At 36.9% G+C, this 26,093-nt stretch overlaps 1 protein-coding gene across 3 annotated transcripts in view; it reads right to left on the bottom strand.

Annotated features, from left to right (window-relative positions):
* The window catches only part of TFEC (transcription factor EC), a 130,236-nt gene that overhangs the window by 17,567 nt on the left and 86,576 nt on the right, over window positions 1-26,093 (bottom strand). For 2 of the 3 annotated variants that reach the window (XM_061373042.1, XM_061373040.1), the window contains 2 exons: window positions 13,888-14,139; window positions 10,930-11,025 (listed from right to left, as the gene is read on the bottom strand). In XM_061373042.1, coding sequence (XP_061229026.1) covers window positions 10,930-11,025; window positions 13,888-14,139 — 348 coding nt within the window. Of the gene's footprint in view, window positions 1-4,973; window positions 5,088-10,929; window positions 11,026-13,887; window positions 14,140-26,093 lie in introns of those variants that run through there. The other variant, XM_061373041.1, reaches the window with a different exon arrangement.

Below are 26,093 nucleotides of genomic sequence, written 5' to 3'. Positions count from 1 at the left end.
TGCAGGCAGAATTGTCTGGAAAATATTAAGGGTTCATTACCTGCATGGATGTTTAGTGATGGACAGCTGTGATCACATAGCATGGCAGCTATTGGTAAATATGTAATTTCAAGGAAGACTTAAATCAAACAGCATTTCTATATCTTCCAGTAATGAAAGGGAAAGATTCTTAATATGGTAATAAAATATTTGGATATAGGTTGTCTGTGCCTGGTCACTTATAGTTCCTAGACATCTCTATGTCACAATAGTGTCACTTACATGATCACATACTATATTTTTCCATTTTGGCTAATCTTCTCATGACATGTTTGTCTTATAGTAACATTCAAGCCTGTATCACTGTCAATGTTACACAGCTAGAAAATAACACCCTACCCCTCTTCCTAAGTCAGCTAGATTTTATTTATTTTAAAAACTTTGCTGAATGTGGAAATATGCCCAGTCTGGAAAACAGTTCCTGGATATTGTTTTCATTTAAAATATCATCGCATAATCCACTTCATAAACCAATAATACTGTGTCTAAAACCAGTTAGATTTCATATCTCCAATATTTTTATTTGGAGTATGTTCCAAAAGTGGAATGATTGCAACTTATTGTTAAAAAACTTTCTTTTTATTGCCATTCCCAGACAAATTCTATTTTATATAGCTCATTGTTTAACATCCCTATGTGACTATTTTGAGTGACCATAGCTCTCTTAAGGCCTTGGTTTGCAAGCTGAACTGGCAATGACTCTTTAGCCAGACTTTCCATGCTATGATGTGTCCTAATGGGCCTCTCTATCTTTCCTGCTTCGAGTTAGTTTTACTGAAGAGTGAACACCTTTATTTGTCTACAGCATTCTAAAAGTTTTGTATCCAGTAAATTCTGCAGGGTATATTTCCTTCTGACTCTTGGAAATCTCTCTCTTGATGGATCCTAGGACGATATTTATCTCCTTTTTGTAGTCCCATCATTTTGACGGCTTATAGTCATCCTCTGAGCAACTAATGTAATCAGATCTTTCTCTGTCATTTCCAGTTAATGAGCTCTCAGCTTACTGCAGACATTCCTGTTATTAGTATTTAAATGAATGACCTTGCACTCAGTACTATTACATTCCTTCCATTTATACTATTATGTCATCACAGCCATTCTTCCTCTATGATATCCTCCTTTGTATTGGCAATAGTTTCTATTTTGCTACCTCTGTAAATTTCATGAGCATAAATGTATTTTTTTTTATCAAGGTCACTAATGAAAATATTAAATAAACTGAGTCTGATTGACTCTCAGAGCATTTCATTAATAACTTCATTTTTAACAAATTCTTTATCATCTCTTTATCTTGCCCCTTAAACTGAAAAGAGCCTTGTTCAGCTCTTTCTGTGTAATCTGCATTGCATTTTACTAATACACATTCATAAAAGAAGGCCACAACCAACAAACCCTGGATATGCAGGACGAGCACAATTACACATGGTCAGATTGTCTGGACTGCACCTACAGACTTGGCAAACTGAAATAGCAGGGAAGCATAAAGCATGCTGCTCTATTTATCACAAGAAGAAACTATGTAGTTACCTAACCTGAAAGGCTGAGCACTATATCTGCAAGAGAAAATTTGTTTCGGTGCTTGGTAAAAATTAGTACCTGCTCAGATTGCATCTAGAATGAAGTGTTCTCATGTGAGTTTTTAAGCAATACTTTATCCTTTCCCACCCATAAATATATCCCACTTAAATCATGTCCTCATGAAACTAACTGATAGCATCACTTCCAACAGCAGTTTTGTAAAATTAGGGTGCTTCTCCTTCTTCGCCACAAAAAATGTTAGCATGCATCCTTTTCAATATAGTTCTTGTTCAATCGTTTTACTTAAAAATTCAAAGCAGAGATTTTACAAAGTTTTACACTATTATTGCACAGATTTCCAAATGTAGAAATCTAAATTTGGAACTGTGTCCACAGTGCCTTTTAAAAATCAACTAAAACCTTGCTCAGCATTTGTATCACTGGGATACAAAACATAGAAAACACATACTTAATGTCTTGTCATTCCTTTTCTGCTTGTTCATGACAGGTTAAAAAACACCTTTTTTTCAGTCTCTGAAGTTTGCAGATTAACTTCAAAATGGGAACCAAATTTGGCCAAATAGTGAGTTCATAAATAAGTGCATGATATCCCAGTCACTGTAAATCATTTTCTAAATAGTAATATCTGATATACTGTGTGTTTCCATTCTTTGACAATGGGAAAACAGGCATAATTCTTGTATCTTCAATGTGTGCTTCAATAATTGGTGACTTTTCATCTAATTCAAAGGTATTGCAGGCAAGATGCATAATCTTGTGGCTCAATACTAGTTGTACTCAGAAGACTGGGGTTCAATCTCTGGCTTTCCTTTGCAACTGCTATGTTGCTTTAAGAAAGTTGAGCATAAGCTATGATATCCTTTTTCTTTGCAAGTGTGTGTTTACACTGTCAACTGCCAAAAAAGTCGTAGTATACTGGTTTTAGAGATGAACAGGAAGATTCCATTTGCAACTAAATGTTTTAGGTCTTTTTCTCGTTGCAATACACAATGCTTCTATTTGAAAATAAGTGTTCTTTAGTAATAACCAATACCCAAATGTTCCAGTTCCTCTTTTTATTATCTAAAGAGAAGAGCAGAAAAGCAAATGCTTCCCTTTTCAGACTTGTTTTCATTTGAACAAATTGTATCTCTTTCTATATTTATCTTTAACATGGTTTATAACTACACATTCCTCAACCAAAGACTTAATGTTCAAATATATTATATTACATAGTATATATTATGCATGAAAATGGTTCATTTTTCAACTTCAAATAATGATCATCAAGCTGGTTCATTATTCATCAGAGAAAAATGAACTCTGTCCATATTCCCAGTTAAAGTACATGCCTCCCCTGATCATATACACAGAATTCCATTGTCCAGATAAATGTCTGATTGAATATGACCAAGCAAAGGAATCTTCTAGAGAATCAGCCTTTTGCAGGACAGTTCTGTTCCTTCAGTTATCTTCTCTTACTTACATGTTTTAACTGTTCTTGGCTTTGCTAGCTACAAAACTAACAACGGGCATGAACCAGAAGTGATGCTGTGATACTGTCATCCAACTTGCAGATGGAAATCAAACATCACAAGAGTACTGCCCTACTAAACTTCAGGGTCTGAAACCCAAAGATGACAATTAAACTACAGCTCTGATAGCTGTTTTACTAAGATTATTTCACTAGTAGCACCAGCTAATGCACTAATTTGTGGTTCCATCCAACTTATTTCTATTTCTCTGGCTACCATATGTAAATACATATATCAAATCATTCAAATTCTTCTTATAAAAACAATGAACAAACATCAGTATAAAACCACAAGAAAATAAAAAATAGAGGCTGAGGGGCAAATGAAAAACGGGGGGGGGGGGTTGGGTTGCAAGATTAGAATATGGATCATTTTCTCTGAAATATAGATGATAACATCTCTATTACCAGTATTTAGATCATATCTTCATACATTTCACGTATCACCTAAGCATCTGAATGCACTGTAGTAAGGTTTTTCCTGATTTCTGTGATGTAATGTGTTCAGGTAGATTAACTTGCACCATGCAGAGTTTCATTTTGGCTGGAATTCCTTTCTCTAGGGGTTGATTTTAGATATATTCCCAAGTTTTTATCTCTAGTGTAACTATAAATGCATAATTAACTACTCCATAAACTACTGTACACATATAATGAAAGTCATAAAAGGCTTTGGTTAATAAAGAGGGGTTAAAAAAAAAAATATTTTTCAGGAGGTCTTTTTTTCTCAAAATGGTCATTAAGAAATCTTTGTATTTTCTGCAAGTTAACTTTATGTTGGAGTAAGAAGCTTGACTGTGCCTGAAGAATGATGTAAGTACCACTGTTGTTGCCCTGAGCAAGGTCTCACCCTAGGTAAATGCCACTGACAGAAATTCGTCAAGTTTAGCTCCAGAAGCAATCATAACCTGTACTCTACAGACCCCAAGAAGTTTAATGTACCCTTCTTTGTTATCTGCCATCTACTAAGGACTTCAGGTCTTGTATTGCATTATTGTATGCAGACAAGAGGAGACATGAAGCAAAGGCTGTGCAGCATGGCTTTATGTTAAGACTGCCTGATGGCCCCAAACAGTAGGAATGGGCTTGCAGATCCTGCTGCATAGGGACTTAGAATTAATGAGAAGTACATATTAGGAGAATTAGAAACTTTGTTTATGTATCTTTTTCTCTTACCTCCATTCAATGTGTGTTCAGCTCTAAGATAAAGATCTTGTTTTCAAGAGGTGCTTACATACAAACAACTGTAAACTAATACTTCCATTTATGTCTATTTACCTTTCCAAAAGAGAAAACTGAAGAGGAATAAGGAACTTTTTCTTAATTTCATAGTTATGAGAAAATTTACTTCAGTTGCTTGAAGCTTGAGTCTTAGGCTCCCTTCAGCCACAGAGGTTTACCCCCAAAACAGAGAAAAGTTATTAGACATAGTGCTTTTGCAGTGTTAGAGCTGAGCTAGTTGAGCATTCTGCACAGCTTCTGAGTGCTGCAGCAATGTAAAAGTGGACCAGTTATTCTGACCCAAAGTATTGTATTCTCTATTCTGTAAAGACCTTTTCTACAGAAGGAGGTAAATTGCAAACACTCACACCTAATCTATTTGGAGTACTTAGAGCACACAAGATATCTGTACTCTGCCCCTTTCATCCTCAAACTATTGTATTGTGTGAAACACTGAAAACAAACCCTCATCTAGCATCTGCATGACATTCAAAACAGCAGTGGCAGTGATAGCAAAAGACACCTCCAGCTGCAGAAAACATGCCTGAGAAGTTCTCAGTTTGTGCATTTCATTTTTAGTTCTCTCTAACTGGAAGACACAATCTCCTATCTAGCACCTTTATACTATTGGAGAAAGACAAAGGAAAATTTTGCTCACCAGTTTTATTTTTGAGGAGTCTATTATTTCCTCAATAGCTACCGACTGTTCCTTCTCCTTCATTTTTCTTTTTCATTAAACTTAGAAAGGATACAAGGGAGTGCTAGGCAGAAGTTATATACTTAGGTGAACTTTGATTCTTCCTTGGACTTTAAGACTAATCTAGTGTAGAATGTGATTGACAAAGCATTTTCATTGATGTTGTGCAGTCTTTTCAAGTTACCCAACCTAAGCAAATGAGGTTGTTAATGTTTACTCTAGCCGTTTCTCTAAAATGGTTTTGAACTTTAGCAGATTTTATAAACTTATAAAGCTTGCCAAATGACATCAGTGTTTACTAAATAAAAAATACTCATGTTTATGCAACAGTGGGCTGCCTAGATCAGCAATGCTATATCCACCTCTAATAGAAACCTGGGTTTACTTCATGATCGAATAATCACAGCAGTTACTGAACAGAATACATTGAAGGATCCTACTTAAGTTTCTTTTTTCTGTATGATATCTGGGAATGGGTCGGACAGCAGTTTTTGTCATGCACCAGATACTAACCATCAGTATTTGACAAATAATTAGTACAAATGTGAATTATTAATGCCATGATGAGAAACTGTGACCTCAAAGACCTTGTAATAGCAGTGAGACTTCGCAGGCAGAGTGCACTGTGCTTTTATCAATAAACAGATTCTCCATAAAATCAAATGTGGAGTTAACAGATTTAATCAGGACTTTATACACCAGCTGTAGTTAACAAAATCATGAAATTTAGAAAAGGAAAGCATCTACCCTGTCCTGTCCTGATCTAACCTCGCATTCATTCCTGTACAACACAAGATTTCTTCAAATGCCAAAGGAGCTCAGCAAATACAAGTAAGCCACAGGGCAAGTGAGGATTTTCTCCATAAACTGTTTTCCTGAAAGAGTGACAGAAGTGGAGCAATCCCAACTGACTAGACTCCAAAGCAGACTGGAAGCAGACCATAGCTCCCAATTTAATGAAATAGGGAGCTATGAATGTATAAAATGAAGTAATGAAAATGCAGCAGTGAAGCCTCACAGGATCCTTTAACAGGTGACTTACTGCAAGGCAATGTCTTCACAGAGCACTGCTCTGCCCACTCTGCCACCATTCCTCATGCTTGGCTGCAACCCCGGCTCAGCCCTGCTGCCTAAGGCTAGAAAAACCCCTGCCTTTCAGCATGCCAAGGTGCTTTTGCTTCTCCTCCCTGTTAGTGATGTAGTTCTTCTTTTCCCAGAATATAAATACTATGTACATCAAGTCAGATTCAAAGGAGGACTGAAGAAATTTGGTTAGTTTCACAATAGGAGAAGTTTTCAACAACAGATTCATTGCTTGTGGCAGTTCTAAATCTCTGAGGTGATGTGAACCTCAAAACACCAATGATACCATAATGATTTCAGTATGCAGTTTGAGCTGGAACTGTTTGAGGAATTAATGCCGTTTCAAATTTTTAGGTATTTTTTACTCTTAAAGGAAAGAACCATTTTGGAAACCATTCTGGAGAATTTTTCAAAAACTAACTTGCTTTAACAGATATTTGCTTCAGCTTTGTCTAGGACTACCAAGGGTATTCTATTCCCTGAGTAAGAATAATTATTCATATATAAAAATAAAATCTGCGTTTTCTATTGGACAGAAGCCACTGCTTTCAGGAAACATTCCCATCATCAACCTCATTCACCAGGATAATCAAATCAAGTATTTCTTAAATATAACAAATAAATCAACATAGAAACATTCTTTCCTCAGCTCTGTTTAGTGCTTCACATATTAAAAACTCAATAAAAAGGTTCTCCTTGGAGAAGCTTTCAATTTTCCCCCAAGCAATCTGAAAGGAACTGCTCCATTTTGTTTAGTCATTCAGTACCTAGTACTCCAGCAACAGTGAGCCCAACTGGCTCACGAGTTGGACCACTGCTGGTGACCTGAAGTCCAGTTTTGTAGTAGTGCTCTGCCACAAGCACTACTCTGCACTCACTACTTATTAGGTCTTACCACCAGCCATCTAATTGCTACAGAGCAATCTCTCCAGGCTTATTCAAGAATACTTTGGAAAGTTCTTGTTTTCTGGTGTACCAGAAAAAAAAAGGCCCAGAAAACTTAGAATTCTTGGAAACGTCCTCAAAATTAAATTATTTTCTTTCTGGTCCTGCCCAGCATGGTTCCAGAGAAGCCTCTCCCTTGCAGAACATTAATATCTTCTCATGTTATTCTCATTCCAAGCCAGTCAATCTCCTAAGGCTTTTGATGTTTTAGTGGACTGCATGTCAAGTAGAGGACGTTATCCCAGCAGCTGTACAGTGATAATCTGGGTTACCACAGTTATTTCTGAATGAATGTACTGGTAAAATGCCAAAAGTTTTCATAGAGATTACTGTTGTGTTTGCAAAATTACTAGGTTTTCTAGTGACTCCTAGGCTGATACATATATTAGCAAAACACACCAATGTTTAGTAACAGGTAAAGGCTCAGTAGGTCACACACTGTCAAATCACACCCTGAAAAACACAGATAACCTATTTTTCAATTCTGCTCTTTTCTGGCTCTCTTTGCTGTGGCTAATGCTCTCCATATCTGCCTTAATACAACATTTCTTAAACTTTCCTTTTTCAGATACTAAAAAGAATGTAGATCATAGCTTTCTAGAACTTGCTTTTAACTTTTAATGATGGTGTCATATGTGCTTTACATTAACAGACCTGTACATATTTCCTATGTTCTGAACACTGGGAAGTTAATAAACTTTAAATTCACTACAGAATGTTGAATAGACTGTGAGGATTTTGAATAAGAATGAAAATCTGATAAAAACTAAAAATATTTACTTTTTAAATGTCTGTCACATACACGACATTGACTCACTTCTAAAACTCACATATCTTCTTTGTTTCATTTTTTTAATTATTCCTATATGAGGTCAGGAAGAAACCTGACCTCATATATGATAATATAGAAAGAAACATTGCTGTCTGTTAGTAAACAGTTTAATAAAACTAAATTATTATAACAAGGAAAAGTGACTTTAACTTGATGTCATCTTCAAGAAGGTTTTTTTATTAATCTTGCCTTTTCCATGTTGACATCAAATGATAGTTCATAAGAATTTTTACAATTTTATTTCAGCTACATTTTTCTGGACAAAGATATAACTGGGTTTATAAACATTTTCAGAAGAATTAAGACATCTTGTATAAAGGGAGGAACAACTCATATTTTAACTGAACTTCTAAGCAATTATTATAAAAAGAAGGTTTCTACTACTAGAGTGCTGTTTAAAGCAATAGAAACACAGCCAGATGACTCCCTACTTTGAGCAATTTTTAAGTAGCCAACCCATAGCTAGAAAGTTTTATGAAATTATGAATCTGCAACCAAACACAATAAAAGACAGATAATCTACTCTTCAGAAGCTCTAATTATTTTAATGAGAGATGGAGGAATGTTCTGGCTTTCACTTCTCTGATTCTACTAATACATGTAATTCATTAATTCAGGGTCAGACAATGAGCCTCTGAGCAATTATTCACATGAGTGGTCTCACAGAATTCAATGTCTTCATTTAATGTGCCATTAAAATGGTATACGAGTGCATCTAGCTAAAGCAAACATTAATCCACTGCAAGACACAACAGGTAGCAGTGCAAAGTCCCCTACCTCAGCCACTATCTATTGAGAAAAGAAAATGTCTTCATGAGTTTGACTTGTTGAAGAAAAGATTTTGCTGAAAAAGCACCCAAACCTTGTAACGCATTCTGAAAGAGAAGGGAATCAGATTTTTTTCAGATTTTGTTTGGTTTTTCTTTTTTGTTCATTTTGTGTGTGTGTGTGTGTGTGTGTGTGCTTGGGCAAATCCAAGACAATGCTGAGGAGGGAAAGATCACTGGAGAACTGTAAAGAGAATGCAAACACTGCATCAGCCAAGTACACAAGCAGCTCAGTCTCACTTGTAGATTCAGTCTCACTTGTGCAGAAGTACCTAAGAGGTATTATGAGTCTTTTGAGTACAGCACAAACCCAGTTCCTCTTCTCATTCCTGATGTTTCCTCATCCAACACTGTTGTAACATACACAGTTTTAACTCAGACAAAGAAAATGTTATTACACTTAGTGTGATAATGAAAAACTGGATCTAAAAAGCTTATTTTCTACTGCCTCTCTATCTTTCTCTATAGCACTGATTATGATCAAAATTTTACAGGCAGATTTAGGATGCTGCCTGAAAGATGCCATAAAACTGTGAGTCATGACCTAAATGCCAAGCATCACCTCCTTTGCCTATTTCTTTCAGACATATTTGAATACGTATTGCCAAAAGAGAAGACAGTAGAGGCAAAGACACTTCTTGATTGCTTCCACACCAGTGCACCAGTGCAGTTTGCATGACTTTTTGAAGGGTTTAGTTTGCAGTGTTGCACAGAGAGATTTGGAAATACGCACCCTGACTTACCTAACAGCCTGGTGATTTCCTCAGCACAAACAAAAATATAAATATCTGGCCCACAGGCATTGCAAGAGGGTCAAATCTTTGCAAATAAGATACCAGCTAGGCCTAAAAGTCATTGTATATTTCCTTGCTTGTCAAGAGTAGGGTATTCAATACATTTCAGAGAGATATGTCCTTCACGGCTGAACATAAAGGCTAATGAGGCTTGAATTAGCATAGATTAACATCATCCAGTTTTAAACGGTGTTGAGGGAGTATGAGTCCAATCCAAAACCCAGAATTCAGGCCTCTCATCACCATCCCACAGTAGCCCACCTGAAAGGATCCTCCCCTGCCTCATGTTAATTTGAGCCAAAATATTAATTCACTCCCCAGGGACCATTTCTTTGCTATGTTCTGTACTGAGATACGTATAAATCAGTCTGACTGTATTAGTTCTGTAACTGGCATAAAATGCCAGGCATTCATGGAATTATTAATTGCCATTAATGCTGGACTGTGTAGTGGACAACACAGAGGTGTAGAGATCTTATCTCGTAAGGTATTTTTGTAGCCAGTGATGTTCTGTAGCCAGAAAAAGATGTTCCTCCAGAGGGTGATTAAAAGCAAGCATCTGACTCTGTATTCTGAAATTAATTTTGTAGACTGTCAAAGCCTTTGAAAATCCTGCCTTCACCAGAGTGAAGTTTCACTTTATCAGTAACCATTTTAAGGTCCTGAGTACAAAATATGTGGAAAAATGGTTCTGATGATAAATTAAGGTTGAGAGGACAAAAACCATCCCTTTCATAAAGTTCATTACAGTTCAGTACATTATTTTCACAAACAATAATCTCTATGTGTTGAGTCCAGAAAAGGTCCATTCTTCCTCTGCAAATGTGTAACATATATGGAAATGTAAATAATCTTGTAATAATTCTGTAATGTCTTTTTGTAATGACAGAGGATTAACAATTTGTTATATTTATTGCTAGATAGCATTTAATCTGAAAAATTACATTTCTCTTCTTAGTCCCTGAAATTGTTCACCTAAGTGCAATTTGCCTTTATGAAATTAAGAAATGGAGCCCACCCTTGCTTCAGTGTAGGGCACTGGAAAAATTACTGTACTGTAAGAACTATTACACGGCGAAGCTTTGATTTTTTTTTAGCTAAAGTAGAAAGATGCTTAAGCAAGACTTTAAACAACCTTCTAGGGTTCAGAGACTTCTCTTACCCATAGTCCTGCATTGGAATTAGTACTTCCAATGGGTTATGCACCACCTGGTGCTGTGCTAGAAACCCAAATGCTAATCAGACCACTTAAAACAGTTGTGTCCCACCACACTTGAACCCTTTCCTGTAATATTTCCTGAAGACAAGCAACCAAAGAGAAAGGAGAAAAGTCCACTGACAGTACTGCTTTAGTTTCTGAAGTGTGGCATGTGCTTAAATCACTCAATGAAATTCTCTATCATAAATAGCAAGATGAAATTCCACTGAATACTTACAGTTCTTTGCATTAGTAGAGGAGTTTCAGAACAACCTATCCCTTCATCATTAAAACTTGATTCCATATTGATTATGTCTTCAATCACCTCTTCCATCTGATAAAATAGAATTTTAAGACCAATCATTACAAATAGAATGGAAAAATGTTACTTTGAAAATGAAGAAGAAATCACCTCTTCCATCTGATAAAATAGAATTTTAAGACCAATCATTACAAATAGAATGGAAAAATGTTACTTTGAAAATGAAGAAGAATTAATCTTGATTATTTATTACATCAGTAAAACTGAATTTCAGTAGTTTACATCTTAAAATTCAAATATTTCAGGTACTTTTACACAATATTCACATTTTCTACTTCTTGTGGAAAGAGTTCTTGTGGTTTAGCAAATCACTTCTTTCCTCCCAAACACCAGCCCATTCCCCTTTTTTAAGCCTTTATTACAACACCAAGATCAGATGACAAGGAGGGCATTGCTAAGTTGTAGCTGTGATCCGTCACCTTCATCAAATGTGTCAAACCCACAGGAATTGTTGCACTGGTGCAGGAAGGCTGAAAGGAACCTGTGGTTCTGCAACAGCATGAGTCACTCAAGATGTGGTGTTACACACCTCTCTCAAGATTCAGGAGGCAGGGGTTTGTGTTGATTTGGCAATACGCTGGGTACTTCTCCAGAGGGACTTCTAGTCCCACTTGTGTTCTAAATTGAATCAAAAACTACTGAAGCAGATGGAACAGGTTGGATGAAACAGTGAATAATTTGCTCCCGTATGAAAATAGGCTGAGAAAGTTGGGGCTATTCAATCTGGAGAAGAGAAGGCTGCATGGAGACCTCATAGCAGCCTTCCAGTATCTGAAGGGGGCCTATAGGGATGCTGGGGAGGGACTCTTCATTAGGGAATGTAGTGGCAGAACAAGGGGAAACGGGTTAAAACTTAAACAGGGGAAGTTTAGATTGGATATAAGGAGGAAATTCTTTCCTGTTAGGCTGGTGAGGCACTGGAATGGGCTGTCCAAGAAGGTTGTGAATGCTGCATTCCTGGCAGTGTTCAAGGCCAGGCTGGACGAGGCCTTGGGTGATATGGTCTAGTGTGAGGCATCTCTGCCTATGGCAGGGGGGTTGGAACTTGATAATCTTAAGGTCCTTTCCAACCCTAACTATTCTATGATTCTATTCTATGATTCTATATATAATTTGGACAAGGTACAGCATGAGTTCTCAGTGATAATTTTAGTCTGGTTCCATTCACAAAATAACTTTGGGAAAGAACCCTCAATGAATGTGTCACTGTTAACTCTACCGTGTGCAGGAGCAGTTGGCTTGTGCTCTGAGGCTTTTCAAGAGGGTCCTATGCAATTAAAGACTTTTCAACACAGGATTTTAAGCCACGTTGCTCAGCACAGCTTATACATGTACTCCTCTCCCTTTCTAAAAACAAGATGTGCTGTCCTAGCAATTGTGCCCAGACTTACCCAGCACAGTGTTGTCAGGACCAAAAAAGACACCAAGAAATTCCCATCAATTAGTCAACATGAACGACTACAGTTCACTGCAGTAACCTGTGTGTTGCTTCTACATTATTTACTAATATAACTATAGCCTATGCTGAGCCAGAGGGCACATCTGCCCTAGGAAATTACAGCGTGTCAGTTATTTCCTGAGGCTCTGGGATGGGATTATTCAAATCACTGGTAAAATGCCTGTGAGGATTTTGGCCGGTACCAACTATAACTCTCCCAGTGGTCACCAGGCACAGTTCAGGAGGATGGTGTAGAAGCAGCCATCTTGCTCTCCAGGTGATAGAATGGTACAAGGGCAAGCACCAATTATTCCTGGCATGGTTCCCAAAATCAGCCTGAGAATGGTTCCAGCACAGTGCACCGAGCTGATCACAGAGGCCTACACAAAGGCCATCTATTATAATAATCTGTGCAGACTAGTGGCTTCGGTAATCCATAAACCTGACATAAAATGTCAGTTGTCAATACAGAAGGAATGGAGGGGCCCCAGATGAGCTCTCCAGGAAGTATCAGGCTTATTTTTTCCAGTTCCCTCATGCTTAGCTGCATAACATCCAAATGTTCAAATGGGTCACAGTGTATTTGTAAGATTTTTCTGTTCTGTTAAAGCCCGAGGTGTGATACAGCATAACCATTTCTCATTTCTATAGGAATTCCCCTTTTACCTAATAAGCAGTCTCTTTTGAAATCTATTGAAGTATTAAAGGCCATAATGATCTACATCTCACACTGGCTGAGAATCTGACATCGTATAATAGCTCTATCTCTATTAAAATCAATGGTGGTACTAAAGTTAGCATATCTATGTCAAGTTACCCAAGATAACCCATATATAAATGTATCAGCTAACTGAAAAATGAATGAGTGATTCTTTCAGTTACATCTTTAAGGTAATTAGCATTTAACTTTGTTATGCAGCTAGGATAATGCTTTCAGACAGAAATAACTCTCATTTAAAAAAAGAAAAAAAAGGAAAAGTTTTGCATTGTAAAGTACATATTAAAAAAAAACGTACAGCAATATATGACACATAGATAAAAAGATGCAATAGTACATTTTAACTGGCAGAAATTCAGAAGCCTGATCATGTAAAAAGCTATTAACAGGGATTCAAGGGAATCATTCATGTAATCCTAAAGGATTAAGGGAACATGTGCTGCAACCAAAGGCCTTATGAAAGTAAAGAAAGTCAGCCTCATCCCTGGCAGTATTCAAGATCAGGTTGAATGTGGCTTTGAGCAACCTGGTCTAGTGAAAAGTGTGCCTGCCCATGATGGGAAGGCTGGAAGTCGATGGTCTTTAAGGCTGCTCCCAGCCCAGATCATTTCATGATTCCACAATCTCTTGCTCACTGCCAATGCAAGGTGGTCATATAACGTTCTTGTAGAAGAACCCAAAACCCATTTCCCCATTCCTTTCACCAGCCCTGCCCTACCGCATTTTCATGCTCTCCGCCAAGGGCCAGCAGCTTGGTAACAGGGCTTTCTGGTGTGCCAATGTCGCTGATGGGAGGCATGTGTCCACTTCTTAAAATGGAGGTCACTCCCACAGGCTGGATTGTGTGGGAGTGTGACAGGGAGAGCGTCTGGCTGGACAGCTTGGTATCGAGGGTCAGGTACTGCTTCACCTGGTGCCTCTGGCTTTGCTGTATGTGGTACCTAGACTGATTTTCCAAGTGTGTTTGTACCTGGGAAGGAATGGAAATAATTGCAGAAGTTTCAAGTTACTAGTGCCAGTATTTACATGTATGATCACTTAAACATCAAAACAATAGATTCAGCTTTAATAACACTTGAATTATTATTAACCTTTAATCTTACTTTACTTTTCAGGTCTGCACCTTACACATTTCTTATATGTGTATTGTTTACCCGTAACACAGCTGAACAAACCTGAATAATTATCAAAGAAAAATAGAATTAGAAAAGATAAACAATCCTGAGGAAAGACCAGAAGTATGCTACATCTTTTTCTCTTCTTGTTAAAGTATGATCTCTGTAAAATTACTGATCATTATAATCAATCTACAGGCATACATGTACTCAAATATTAATATCACCATGTAGTAACTCTTTTTTTACTTCAAAGAGTAAACAAAGGCATAAAGAAAAACATAATCCAACCAATTTAAGTAATAGCAGCAGCAGCAGACACCCGCTCATACCTAAATCCACACTTGGCTCACCTTGTAATAAGTACAGTCAGTCAAATGAGGCATTGCTCTACTTTTGGAATAACTCCCCAAACAATAAAATAAAGAGTCCAAGCTGTAGCCTTGGATGACTGTTAACTATTATCATACCACAAAGTCTTCTTGAAGTGCCTCTCGAGGACAGGTCACTTTTTGAGTTGGTAGGACTTTATAGACTGAGTGGTCATGCTAAAATGGCTAATTGAGTATGACTTTCGGCTATCTTTTGAATACAGAGATTGACAGTTGCTACTTCAAACAGCTCCCGTTTCAGATCAATGTCACGTTCCTGCAATTTAACTACCAGAGGAGCACTGCATACACAAACCTTACTGTCATTTCAGCCTTGTGGCTTTCTTCTCTTCCTATGGCATGACTGGTCACAAATTTCTCATAATAAATTTTTCTCAAGTGGCCTCTGTGTGAGCATGATTAATATTAGTTAAATAATAGCAAAACTCATTTTGCAGACCTTTTTTCAACCCCCAAAAAATATAAAATTCAGTCATTTATACAAACTTCTTTTTAATTCCCCTAACATACATAAGCAGAGACAAACAACCCATAAAAGGGGCTTGCATTTAAATTAGCTATATTTTTTTACAATATTGCAGCACCTACTTTATTTTTAATCATATTATGGTGGCATGTCTAGGATTATTTTAATTATGTTTCTTTAAACTAATTTTCTAGTCATACAAAAAAGATTAAGTCATGCAGTAATGAATATATATTAATTACTTTGATGTAAGCCTTAAAGTTATTAAATAATATTCCATTAAAATATTGATATAAAAATCTTAGTAACACTGTTTACATTTTTCAATTTTATATTAGAAAGATATGCATCCTATGTAAGGTTTTACAAACTACATGTGCATTTAGGATTTACTTAAATCATGATATTACTTGTTTTAACTGAAATCTTTGTATTAGTTTTAGAAAGTGATTAATGTACTCTTAATTTAAACCTTGATTTATCATGTGTAAAGATATATGTAAAACTGTCCCAAATCATTCACATACTTATGCATTTATTTACTCCTTCAGACTTCAGCTCATACTGAAGTCCAGAGGAGGGATTTGCCATGCACCCTTGTTTTCTGCTCTGTTTCAGAAGCACTCTGTGCTTGTGCTCTCCTCCAGAGTTACTGAACGAATCTACACAAAATGAACTGTTGTCTTAGACACTCTACATGCCTACCTGAAGCATGAAATCCAGAATATCATGTCTTCAAATTAAATGGGAAACATGAGAAATCTGTTGTGTCCAAAGTCTATACAATCTTGGTTTAAAATTTTGTTTCAATGAATTTTAGTAAGGAAGTGGGTTCTGTCACAGAATTTTGTTGAAAAGTCAGTGGTTTGCTTCCTGTTTTCTCTGCACTTCAGATTGCTAGGGGCAGAGGGAAATCTCTGTGCAGCCTGATTTTGTAGTAAACCACTGAAAGACCATCCCACCAGGCAAAGGGAGGATCTGTGAAAGCTAATCAGCTCACTGCTGGCTAAGTCAAAAATCAATTTGATCAGAAGTGCTATCTTTCAGTGACGTTCTCTAAGTGCTTATATCCTATCTTGAACCTCCACAAACAGGAAAAGAATCTTGTATTTTACTGATGGGATCTGTTGCTATGATTTTACAAACCTTTCCACTCCTTTACTGTGCCAGTTGCAGTCATTACAAAGCAGAACCACTGATGTTGTCTATGGCCTGATTTTCAAAAAGTACTTAAGTTGCAATCCCTGATCCTTTATATATATATAAATAAGTCTCAGAAGTCAATGCTAATAGTAAATAAAGTGCTTTTGGAAGTCAAACCACTTTGTAAAGACAAAGCAGAGCTGGAATCCTTTTTTTATAATAATCCTGATAACGTATGGGGCAGGGAAAGACCTGCTATGCTAAAGGAATACTAATATTGCAAGTCAAACTCTCAAAACCTAGAAATTACTGTTAAAACTATTAATGTAACATGAAATAGTAGCAGAAATTAATTAAATAATTAATTAATTGAAGACTTAGTAATTCTATGAAACCAGATAATGCAGTGAATACCAAGCACAATCTGTTTAACTTCCATTTGAATGCTGGATTACTTCTATCATCTTATCCCAGTAGTATCAAACTAAGTTTCATCTTAGGTTTTCAGAAAATTTTAGATGAAATAAACTCTTATAAATAATTATTGCCATAGTTACAAACATTAAATATTGACTTGATTTTCAGCTTCTTTTTAATGGTATAAAAAGAGTGGATAGACACTGGCACAGGTTGCCTAGAGATTGTGGAATCTCCATTTCAAAACTTGACTGAACAAGGCCCTGAGCATCTGGGGAAGGAAAAGAAATCTAGAAATAGTCAGGAGGAGAAATTAAAAGCATCCTTATTTTGCCCAGTAATCCCAGCTTGGTAACCTCCAGCAGGCTTTGGAGACTAATTTTCTAGCTCCTCACCTTTTGAGGACTCCTCATAATCTGTAAGAAAATTTTGTTAGAGACTATGTGAAATTTTAAGATAAAGGCCTCTGTAAATGTCCAATCTGAGTCCTCCTATATATAAAATAATTAAATGTTCTTTGGACCAAGAACCTGCAATGTTAACGCTGACACACCTTTTACTGCCACAACAGTCTGAATATAGAATCGTAGAACCATAGAATAGTTAGGGCTGGAAAGGACCTTAAGATCATCAAGTTCGAACCCCCCTGCCATGGGCAGGGACACCTCGCTCTAAACCATCTCACCCAAGGCCTCATCCAACCTGGCCTTGAACACTGCCAGGGATGGAGCATTCACAACCTCCCTGGGCAACCTATTCCAGTGCCTCACCAGCCTAACAGGAAAGAATTTCCTCCTTATATCCAATCTATTCAATATATAGTTACCTTCTGTTTTTTTCCTCTCTCAGGGCCAATGAATTAAAACACATTTAATCATGTGTTTAAAACACAGCAGCTGTAAAGGAATACCCTGACATAGCTTTCAGGGTAGAGCATCCAAAAAGCAGGAGCCTCTGTGGAACCTGGGTTCTCATCTCTGACTCAGATTGAGCTGTGTGATTTGACAAAGCATATCTCCTATTCTCAGCAGACTCCTTTCTACTAAATATCTCCATGACTTTCTTTTTGTTTGTTGGTTTGGTTTGGTTTTGGTGGGTTTTCCTGGGGGGGGAGGAGAGGGTTGTGAGTTGGATGACCTTGCTTGTTGACGTTCCCGGTTTCTGGGAAATGGGCACCCAGTGACCACCCGACAATCCAGATGCTGACACAGCCCAGGACTTAGTGTTGTCCTCCTGGCCCATCTCCTCTAGGTCTCAGTATAGTCACTGACATGACCCCTCCTGCCATGTGCTCCTGAAGTTATGCAGGCTCTTTTGACAGTTGTGTATTTAGGATGTAACAAGGTGACAAATTTGCACAGATTAAAGGCTGGTTCTCCTCCCAGGCATTCTTTTGCAGTGGCTGTGGTCCTGTACTTTGAATGTTAAATATTTCAGATTATTTGAGGAGTGAATGGGAGTATAAAGCTCAATGGTAAATACATTATCCATTCCCTCCTAGCACTGCTTTTGTCTATTATCTGGCTTTCTTAATAATGGTTAAATTAAAGCCTATTCAGAACCAGAAGCATCAAGTATGCAGGGAGCGAAAAGTATCCAGCCCAAACTCAAACATTATAATTCCATCAGAACAAAGCTAGAATAAAAACTAATCTGTCCTTTGAGATGGATTTTGTAATCCAAAAGTATCCCAATGTACATGTAACTGACTGTACCTTTTTCTATTTTATAACTCACTGACGAACCAGTTGTGCAAACAAGAACAACCTTTCAGAATTACACATGTATACTCAAACATCTTCTACTGCTTTTTCTAATTTGAGCACACATCATCATGTTGCAAAACTGTGGTAGAGTTGTGTAACATCTTTTCCCACATTCACACTCATTTTACTTTCATTTCTAACATATTGCACAATGGCATAACTAGACCATCTAGTTTATTTACATAAACTCTTTTACTTCCACATTTGCTCATGAGATTTATATATATTTTTTTTTTCCATTAGTAAAAGAATACCTAGCATTCCAGAAGTATGAAAGAAGGAGTACTGTCCTGGGTTCAGCAGTAGCAGTCATTTTTCTCCTTCTCTTTAGCTGGTGCAGCGCTGTGTTTTTTACTTTCTGCCTGGGAACAGAGCTGATAATGCTCAAATGTTTGGTCTAGCCAAGGACTTTTCTGAGCCTCATGCTCTGCCAGGGAAGAGGGGGAAGCCGGGAGGAAGCAGAGACAGGACACTTGACCCAAACTAGCCTAGTGGTACAGTGGTACTAGTGGTATTCCATACCACAGCACGTCATGTCCAGGATGTAACTGAGAGTTACCCGGAAGGGCTGGTAGACTGCAGGGTTGGACGAGGTATGGGCTGGTGCTTGGTCGGGCTGGGAGTGCTAGTTGCCAGTTGGCTGGTGCTGAGGTGTTGTATTCTCTTCCCATGTTATTTCTCTTACCATTATTATTATTGATGGTAGCAGTAGTGATTTGTGTTATACCTTAGTTACTAAACTGTTCTTATCTCAACCCATGGGAGTTGCATTCTTTTGATTCTCCTTTCCATCCCTCCAGGAGCAGGGGGAGGCCAAAAACGGGGGGGGGGGGGGGGGGGAGTGAGAGAGCGACTGTGTGATTTATGCCTGACTGGTTTTAAACCACGACACATACTTAGGGGAGGCATGAACAATGCCAGTGATATTCCAGTAAATAGCAGTGCTACATCTTGTATTGGTATTACACTAAGGGCAAGTAGGTGATACCTGTACTCCCAAGCTGCATAGCCGAGCAACAGCCTTGGTAGAAATAATTGGAAAACTAAAAAGATATTCAATTAATTAATTATTAAAAGGTAGGAATATAATTAATGCTAGTCAACATAGTTCTGTGCAAAATAAGCCTTGTCAAACAAATCTGCTTCTGCTCTTTGATGAGATTTCAAGTTAGGTTGCCAAAGGTAATGATCTAGGTATAATAGACTCCAACTTTTGCATGCCTTTTGACTTAGTATCATTCAATATTCTAATTAAAAATATAGCACTACACAATATCAACAAAGTGTGTTTTAACTGGATTAAGAATTGCCTAACGAACATGCATAAGAAAGTAGTCAGCAAAGGCTCAGCATCAGAAAGAGGGGCTCTTCAGTCTTGTACTACTCAATATTTCCATCAGTGATTTGGGACTAATGAAAAATTAAATCAACTAAAGAGGATACATATTTCTTAGAGTAGTGATCCCACTGAAATGTGTTCTTATCCAGCCAAATACACATCTGCATATGCTGTAGAAAGAAATGAAGAATGCAGCACTGGAGAAGACTGAATGGAGAAAACACTAGAAGCAATGATTCTGTAAAGAATTTGTAACAAACTATCAACTCAACAGGAGTGTCCAGGTGATGCTATAGCAAGAAAGAGAAAATAGCATAAAGAAAGTAATGAATAGGAGCCTGGCTTTGCTCTGCTTTTATTTACGGCTCAAGAGAGATCAATAATGGAATCCTAAAAATATTTCTACCCTAAACATTTTTAAAACACTATTGAAAGATTTGAAAGGATGCAGAAAAGAACCATGGAAGTAATTGAAGACCAAGAAAAGGGTGCTTCAGTGGAAGTTTAAAGAAACTCAGCTATATTCTTGTTGTCAAATTGAAAACTGTGAAATTTCTGTGAGATGCTGAATGTGGCAGGGTCTTTCAGCTAGCACAGAAAGCATGGCGAGAACCACTGGCCACAGGATAATGTTAGACAAGCTCACACAGGAAATGATGTGAATAAACAGTGAAATACTAAAAAGGAAATGGTCTAACTGCTGTTTTCTTCAAACTAAGGGTCGATGACTTGCTGAAAGAGATGTAAGAGAGCCAAATCCAAGATACACTTTTATCACACATATTCTTGGACTCAAAGCTGAGTACTAGAATAAAAAGCAAATGGAATACAAAGTCTGTGATTTCAGAGGAATTTGAATTAGCAGTCTAATAACACTTTCTGTGTTTCAATTTTAAGGATTTTTGGATCTGAAAACTGACTATTATAATTACAACTTTTTCTTTGATGAAAATTCATTCCGTATTTAATAAATATTTAAATCTCTGCTATAAAATAATGTGCTTAAATATAGTCATAGTATACTGGACAAACTCAATAGACTTCATTACAGTTTGCCATTTATACAGGATGCCAATTTGTTCCAGTGTTTTCAGTAACTTCTGAAGTAAAATTTCTCACTCTGATGGGATCACATCATTCATCATTAGTCCTGAACAAAACATATCTTTGAAACTGTTTAAGTTATGGGGCTTCATGTTCTTTTCAGCCACTGTACCAGAAAATAAGCATCTAATTATGAACATTTTAATTATTAAAATGTTCTGTAAGTTCCAAAAAAACCTATTTCCATTTTAAGATAAGAAACACAGTGGCAACACAGATTATTTTAGCTCTATTTCCAAGGACTTTCAAATAGATTTTAAGGGTTAGGAAAAAAGGCATTTTTTTCTGATGAATTAATCCTTTTTAACTTCTATTACAAATGAACATCAGTTGTTTGTTTGCCCTGCTTTTTCTATGAAACTCTGAGAAAAGCACGTTTGTGAAATTATTTAATAATAAAATAAAATTTCAATTTAATTTAGCAATTATATACTTCTGTTCTATCTTAAAAACTATCACCAAATAATGTAGCTATTCACTTTAATGTTTAGGTTATGAAAGAGTGTGTGATTATGTCAATTAATTACTTAAACCAAACACAGTAATTAATTTTTAAATGCGAATATTTTTCTTATTGGAACTTTGATCTGATTAGATGAGACCTTCTCCATTAATATGCATGGAGAAAGAATACAAAGCAAAAGACATCCAGTCTGGCAACTCACAGCTGTGTTTAGTAGATGCCTTACAGTAGCTTTCAAGTTAAGAAAAAATTCTCATGTGACTCTAATGCACTATTTTTCATCTTATTTAACCTTTGACATCATATTCATCAGGAACTTCTGAATGTTCTTTCATGGGTGAAGAGACTGAAGAAGAAACATTTTAAAGTCCTTTGACAAAGGCCATGTCTTCAACAATGACTGCTGCTTCTGTATTTTGATACCTCAGTGTCTAAAAATAGCTGATAATTGTTAAGTGTGGGGTAGGATGGGAGCAATTTGAAATTCTCCATCACACTGCCAAACATTATGAAAAGCAAGAGGAATGTGGGAGCAAAAAAATGCAGAACAGACTGCAGAAACCGGCGCTGGGTGAGAAAACTTTCTCTGCACAGAATAGGCAGCAGAACAGAGTTTCTCTCAGGGAGAAAAAGGCAGCAGAGCTCTCAGGGCTGTGGCTGTCAGAGGCTAGATCTTACAGCTAGCCATTTCCTGTCAATTCCCCATGCAGACACAGGAATTTTGATAGCGTTTCCCCATTGTGGCATTTTCTAGCAGTCACTGAACACTGATGGAGCTCAGTCCTTTCAGGTATTCCTCTGTGCTAACCTCCTTGTGCAATCAGAAATGAGTTGGGGGAAGCCAACTACCTGCACTGAGCAGCTACAGAGACGTTATCAAAAGCAAGCACTTCTATTTGTGCCGCTATACCTGAGACACTCTTGGCTTCTTAATTGAACTCCTGCAGTTAAGATACACACAGCTCTGATGGCTCCTTATCCATCACCAGCTTGACTTCTGAAGAAAGGATCCCTAAGGTCTTAAGGCCAGCTTGTCATGTTTTAAAATAACAATGAATCTCAATGACTTTGTGGTCTTCACTGGCAGGAAAGACTCAAGTTTTAAACATTGCACTATAAAAACAGCCTATAAAGTTAAGCAAAGCAAACTACAGGAAGTATTTTCACAAAAACTATCCCTTTGATTTAAGTTCAAGTTTAAGCTGAAAATCTAAACTGAATAAAACCAACCACTACAGTTAATAGGCCACACAAGCATAAGAATGGACCACAATCAAATTATCAAACCCTAGCTAATATCCTCACTTTGACTCCACACAGTGACCTTGTCCACTCTCTCACTGATTCATGACACCTCTGAATACAATAAATCTTCAATGTTCCAGTTCCTCTTTATTGTTAGTGTTATTACAGGACAGTGAATGTGACTCCTGCATCTGAAGAATGGAAAGAAACTTTTCTGTATGCCTAGCTATGCTTAAAGAGCTAGGTCCTGATAGATTTACTTAGCTACCTGTCTCTATCTCCAGAAGTTATTCAAATTAGGTCAGTTAATAAGATGCTATTAAATGCAGAAGAGGGTATCACAAAGGTATTCAAATCAGGTTTGAGTATGGCAAGCACAATAATCTGGGTTTTAGTTAAAAATCTTCTGTTAATGAACTTCCATCAGTACAGTTTGTTCGGTCCTAGTAGAAAAAAAAAACCTGCAGCATTAAAAGTTCCTCTGTACTTGTCAACTGCAACAACTAGCCCAGATTCGTACAAATTACCGTTATAGCAACATGGGAAATCCATAACTAGAATTATGTATTTTATTCAGAGATTCAAGAATTTCTAACAAATATCATGCATCAGAAAGAAATCTACTCCAAAATATAGAATTCATATAATACAGGCTGATGCAGTGATTGGGAATGCTTTGCAGACATGATACAGGTATTGGGAATAACGAAAATGCTTGCAGCCATGAAAGTTTTTATTTTAATATCAACATTTTTAACTATTTAAGTCAGACAATAGTGCTTAGAAGAGACAATATGTGACTGCAATATGAAGATCAATATAGTCTATTTTGTTATCTATAGGTAAAGTTTGGAATATAGATCGAACATTGGGGAGAAACAATAGGTAGTGTACTACCTGTATGCATGGATGAGAAAAGTCAAGGGGGTGAAAGCCAGAATGAATGAACCAAGAGAAGAATGAACCAAGAGAAGAAAGAACACTCATGTGATGGCTACTTTAGTAAAACCCTGAACAGTTTCAAAAAAAAATTGGTTTGTTCTTTGATTTCTAATTGTTTCATGTGACAATATAATGTTCTCACTTGTATCTCACTTTGAGGGTTAAGAGAACTCAGAGAGGTCAGCCTTAAAAAGTATGAAGAGGAAGCGTGAAGTAAAAAGTTTCTCATTGCTTCCTACACATTTTTTTCTGGTTTCCCAGGGGAGCAGGCACTGTATAATTTCAGATGCAATGAAGACAGTAATATTCCTCCTGTTCAGTTACAGACAGCAAAACAACCCTGGAAGGTAGATCTAAAAAGTATATTTTCCTTGTATGTAAGGATATGGACATCAAATATCATGTGGAAAAAAGTACTTGTGGCAAAATTATAAAAGGGCAAAATAGTACTTTGGCGTTTGAGTATACTGATATTTCTGAGGGATGGGTATTTCTTTTTGTCCTAACTTCTTCATTGCACTGGACAAGTAGCATATGCACACAAATGATATTTATAACATGCTTTCCAACAACTTTTTCATGTTTTGGCATCACAAGCTAAAGAAGAAAAAGATCTGAACATAGTAAGCTGATGAGCCTGTCTCTGGTGTGTTATTCTTCTTCAAAAAAATAGAGTTCAAAAGGCTTAGCAATTTTGGATAAAACCAATGGTTTTGCTTATCTCTATATGAAAGATTTGTATCTCTGTGCCAAGGGGACTACATCAACTTCCTCAAAAAAGTGAAAGCCGTTGGTTGAAAAGCACAATGTTTGTTTAAAGTGGTAATAATTTCACCACCAGATGACAGCACTGCTTATTCCTAACCTCTTTTTGTGTGTTTCAATCCTCCCTCATTTTGAAAACAAACTGTACCAAGGTATGCACCCCCTAGCCCATATACTGCAAGAACAGAGGAAACAAAGACGGTGGCATAAGGTGGTTTGGTGAGGTAGTCACATCAGGGAGGCTAATCTGTTGGACAAGTTATTTTAAGTCTGTGAAGGGTTATAGCTTCTGTAAAGACACGTACAAAACCAGATTCAGCCTAAGAAATGTGCTTTCTATTGCTTCCCTCAGTCTCAGAATGATAAAGAGGGCAAGGGGGGAAGATTTCAAAGTAGGCATCTCGGGCTCAGCTTCACAACACGATTTTTGTGAAATCAAGGCAGCAACATCATTTTGAGCCAGCTTAGGATCTGGCCACAAAGTATGCTTTCATACAAGGGGAGCAGATTGGGTTAGCTGACAGCAGTAGGTGACGTTTCCATCAGAAACAAGAATGGCACATCAAGGATAACTATATGAGAAAAAAGTAACAAAAAATATTTCACACCAGTTGTTAAGAGAAGTTTTTTAAAGTCACCATATCCATTTTGCGCTCAAATATGTTTCAATGACTGTAAGCAGCAGTAAGCCTGACCATGTTCTTGCTTTGGGATGCTGTTGGCATGCTGTTCATGGGGTTAACAAATGTTACCTTCAGTAAAACACACACAACAATTCAGTATATTCTTTTGGCAATACATTCCTACTTTTGCTTTGAGCGTAGGAAGAGTGGATTTCCAGTGCAGTAATTATGTGGCCTTTGAAATATTTCAATAATTTCATAAGATTCATATTTCTCACTACTCTTACAAATATGAGTTAAACAGAGAGCATTGCTGCTAGTGAAAAAAAGAAAAAAAAACCAAAACCAAAAACAAACCACATTACCAAAAATTCGAATGAATATAATTTTTTACTTAAAATTGGATAATTTATTTTGAGAAGTCTTTTCTGAATTATAGCTTTGCATGTTTGAGTCTGAAAAGATATTTTTCAGCCTAACACTGACAAATATCTGCTAAAGAGGAGAAGGGAAGCTGGGAATTCTTTCAGAGAACACTTTTAGAGTGCAAGGCTCCAAACACTTATGTTTTGCCATATTCGGCAGTTAACTGGAAACCTCAGAAAAATAGCGTATTTGGCATTTTCAGTACTGAAATGAGCAAGCAGTCTTGCCTTTTGATGTGTATTCAAACTAATCTTATTTCACAACATGTCACATTCAGCAGTAACGAAATAAGTTAAAAAAATAAAATTAATACCATATCTAACATACAACGGGTCAAAATTCAGTTCCTTTTATAATTACTTAAATTCTGATATCAGCCTTTAAAAACCATTAGAACAGGAACTGAAGTAAAACCACCATAAATAGAACCAAAAGGCAGCCTAACAGAAGCAAGTGCATGTCCTTCAGAGACAGAGATGTGCTTTCCAGCATTTCCATTTCAATTTAGGTACAACAAACATTGTGCACTTAGTAGACGCTACAGAAAAGGAGCTGGAAGAGTGATATTAGGGTAAGCCCAAACTACTCAGCAGTTTTCAGCAAATATACACTAAATAAAAACATATCAATTAACAAACAATGACTGATTCTAGTGGGATAAATGAAGAGAAACTCACATTTATCTTAAATGAGAGTTCTGGGTGAATATGGAATTAAA

The sequence above is a fragment of the Neopsephotus bourkii genome, unplaced genomic scaffold (genome assembly GCF_033783945.1).
Source record: "Neopsephotus bourkii isolate Nb327-2 ecotype Australia unplaced genomic scaffold, CSIRO-AGI_Nbou_v1 NB_1624, whole genome shotgun sequence".
Lineage (NCBI taxonomy): Eukaryota > Metazoa > Chordata > Aves > Psittaciformes > Psittacidae > Neopsephotus > Neopsephotus bourkii.
The sequence above is the reverse complement of the archived record's forward strand: the minus strand, read 5'-3'. Positions and strand labels throughout refer to the sequence as shown.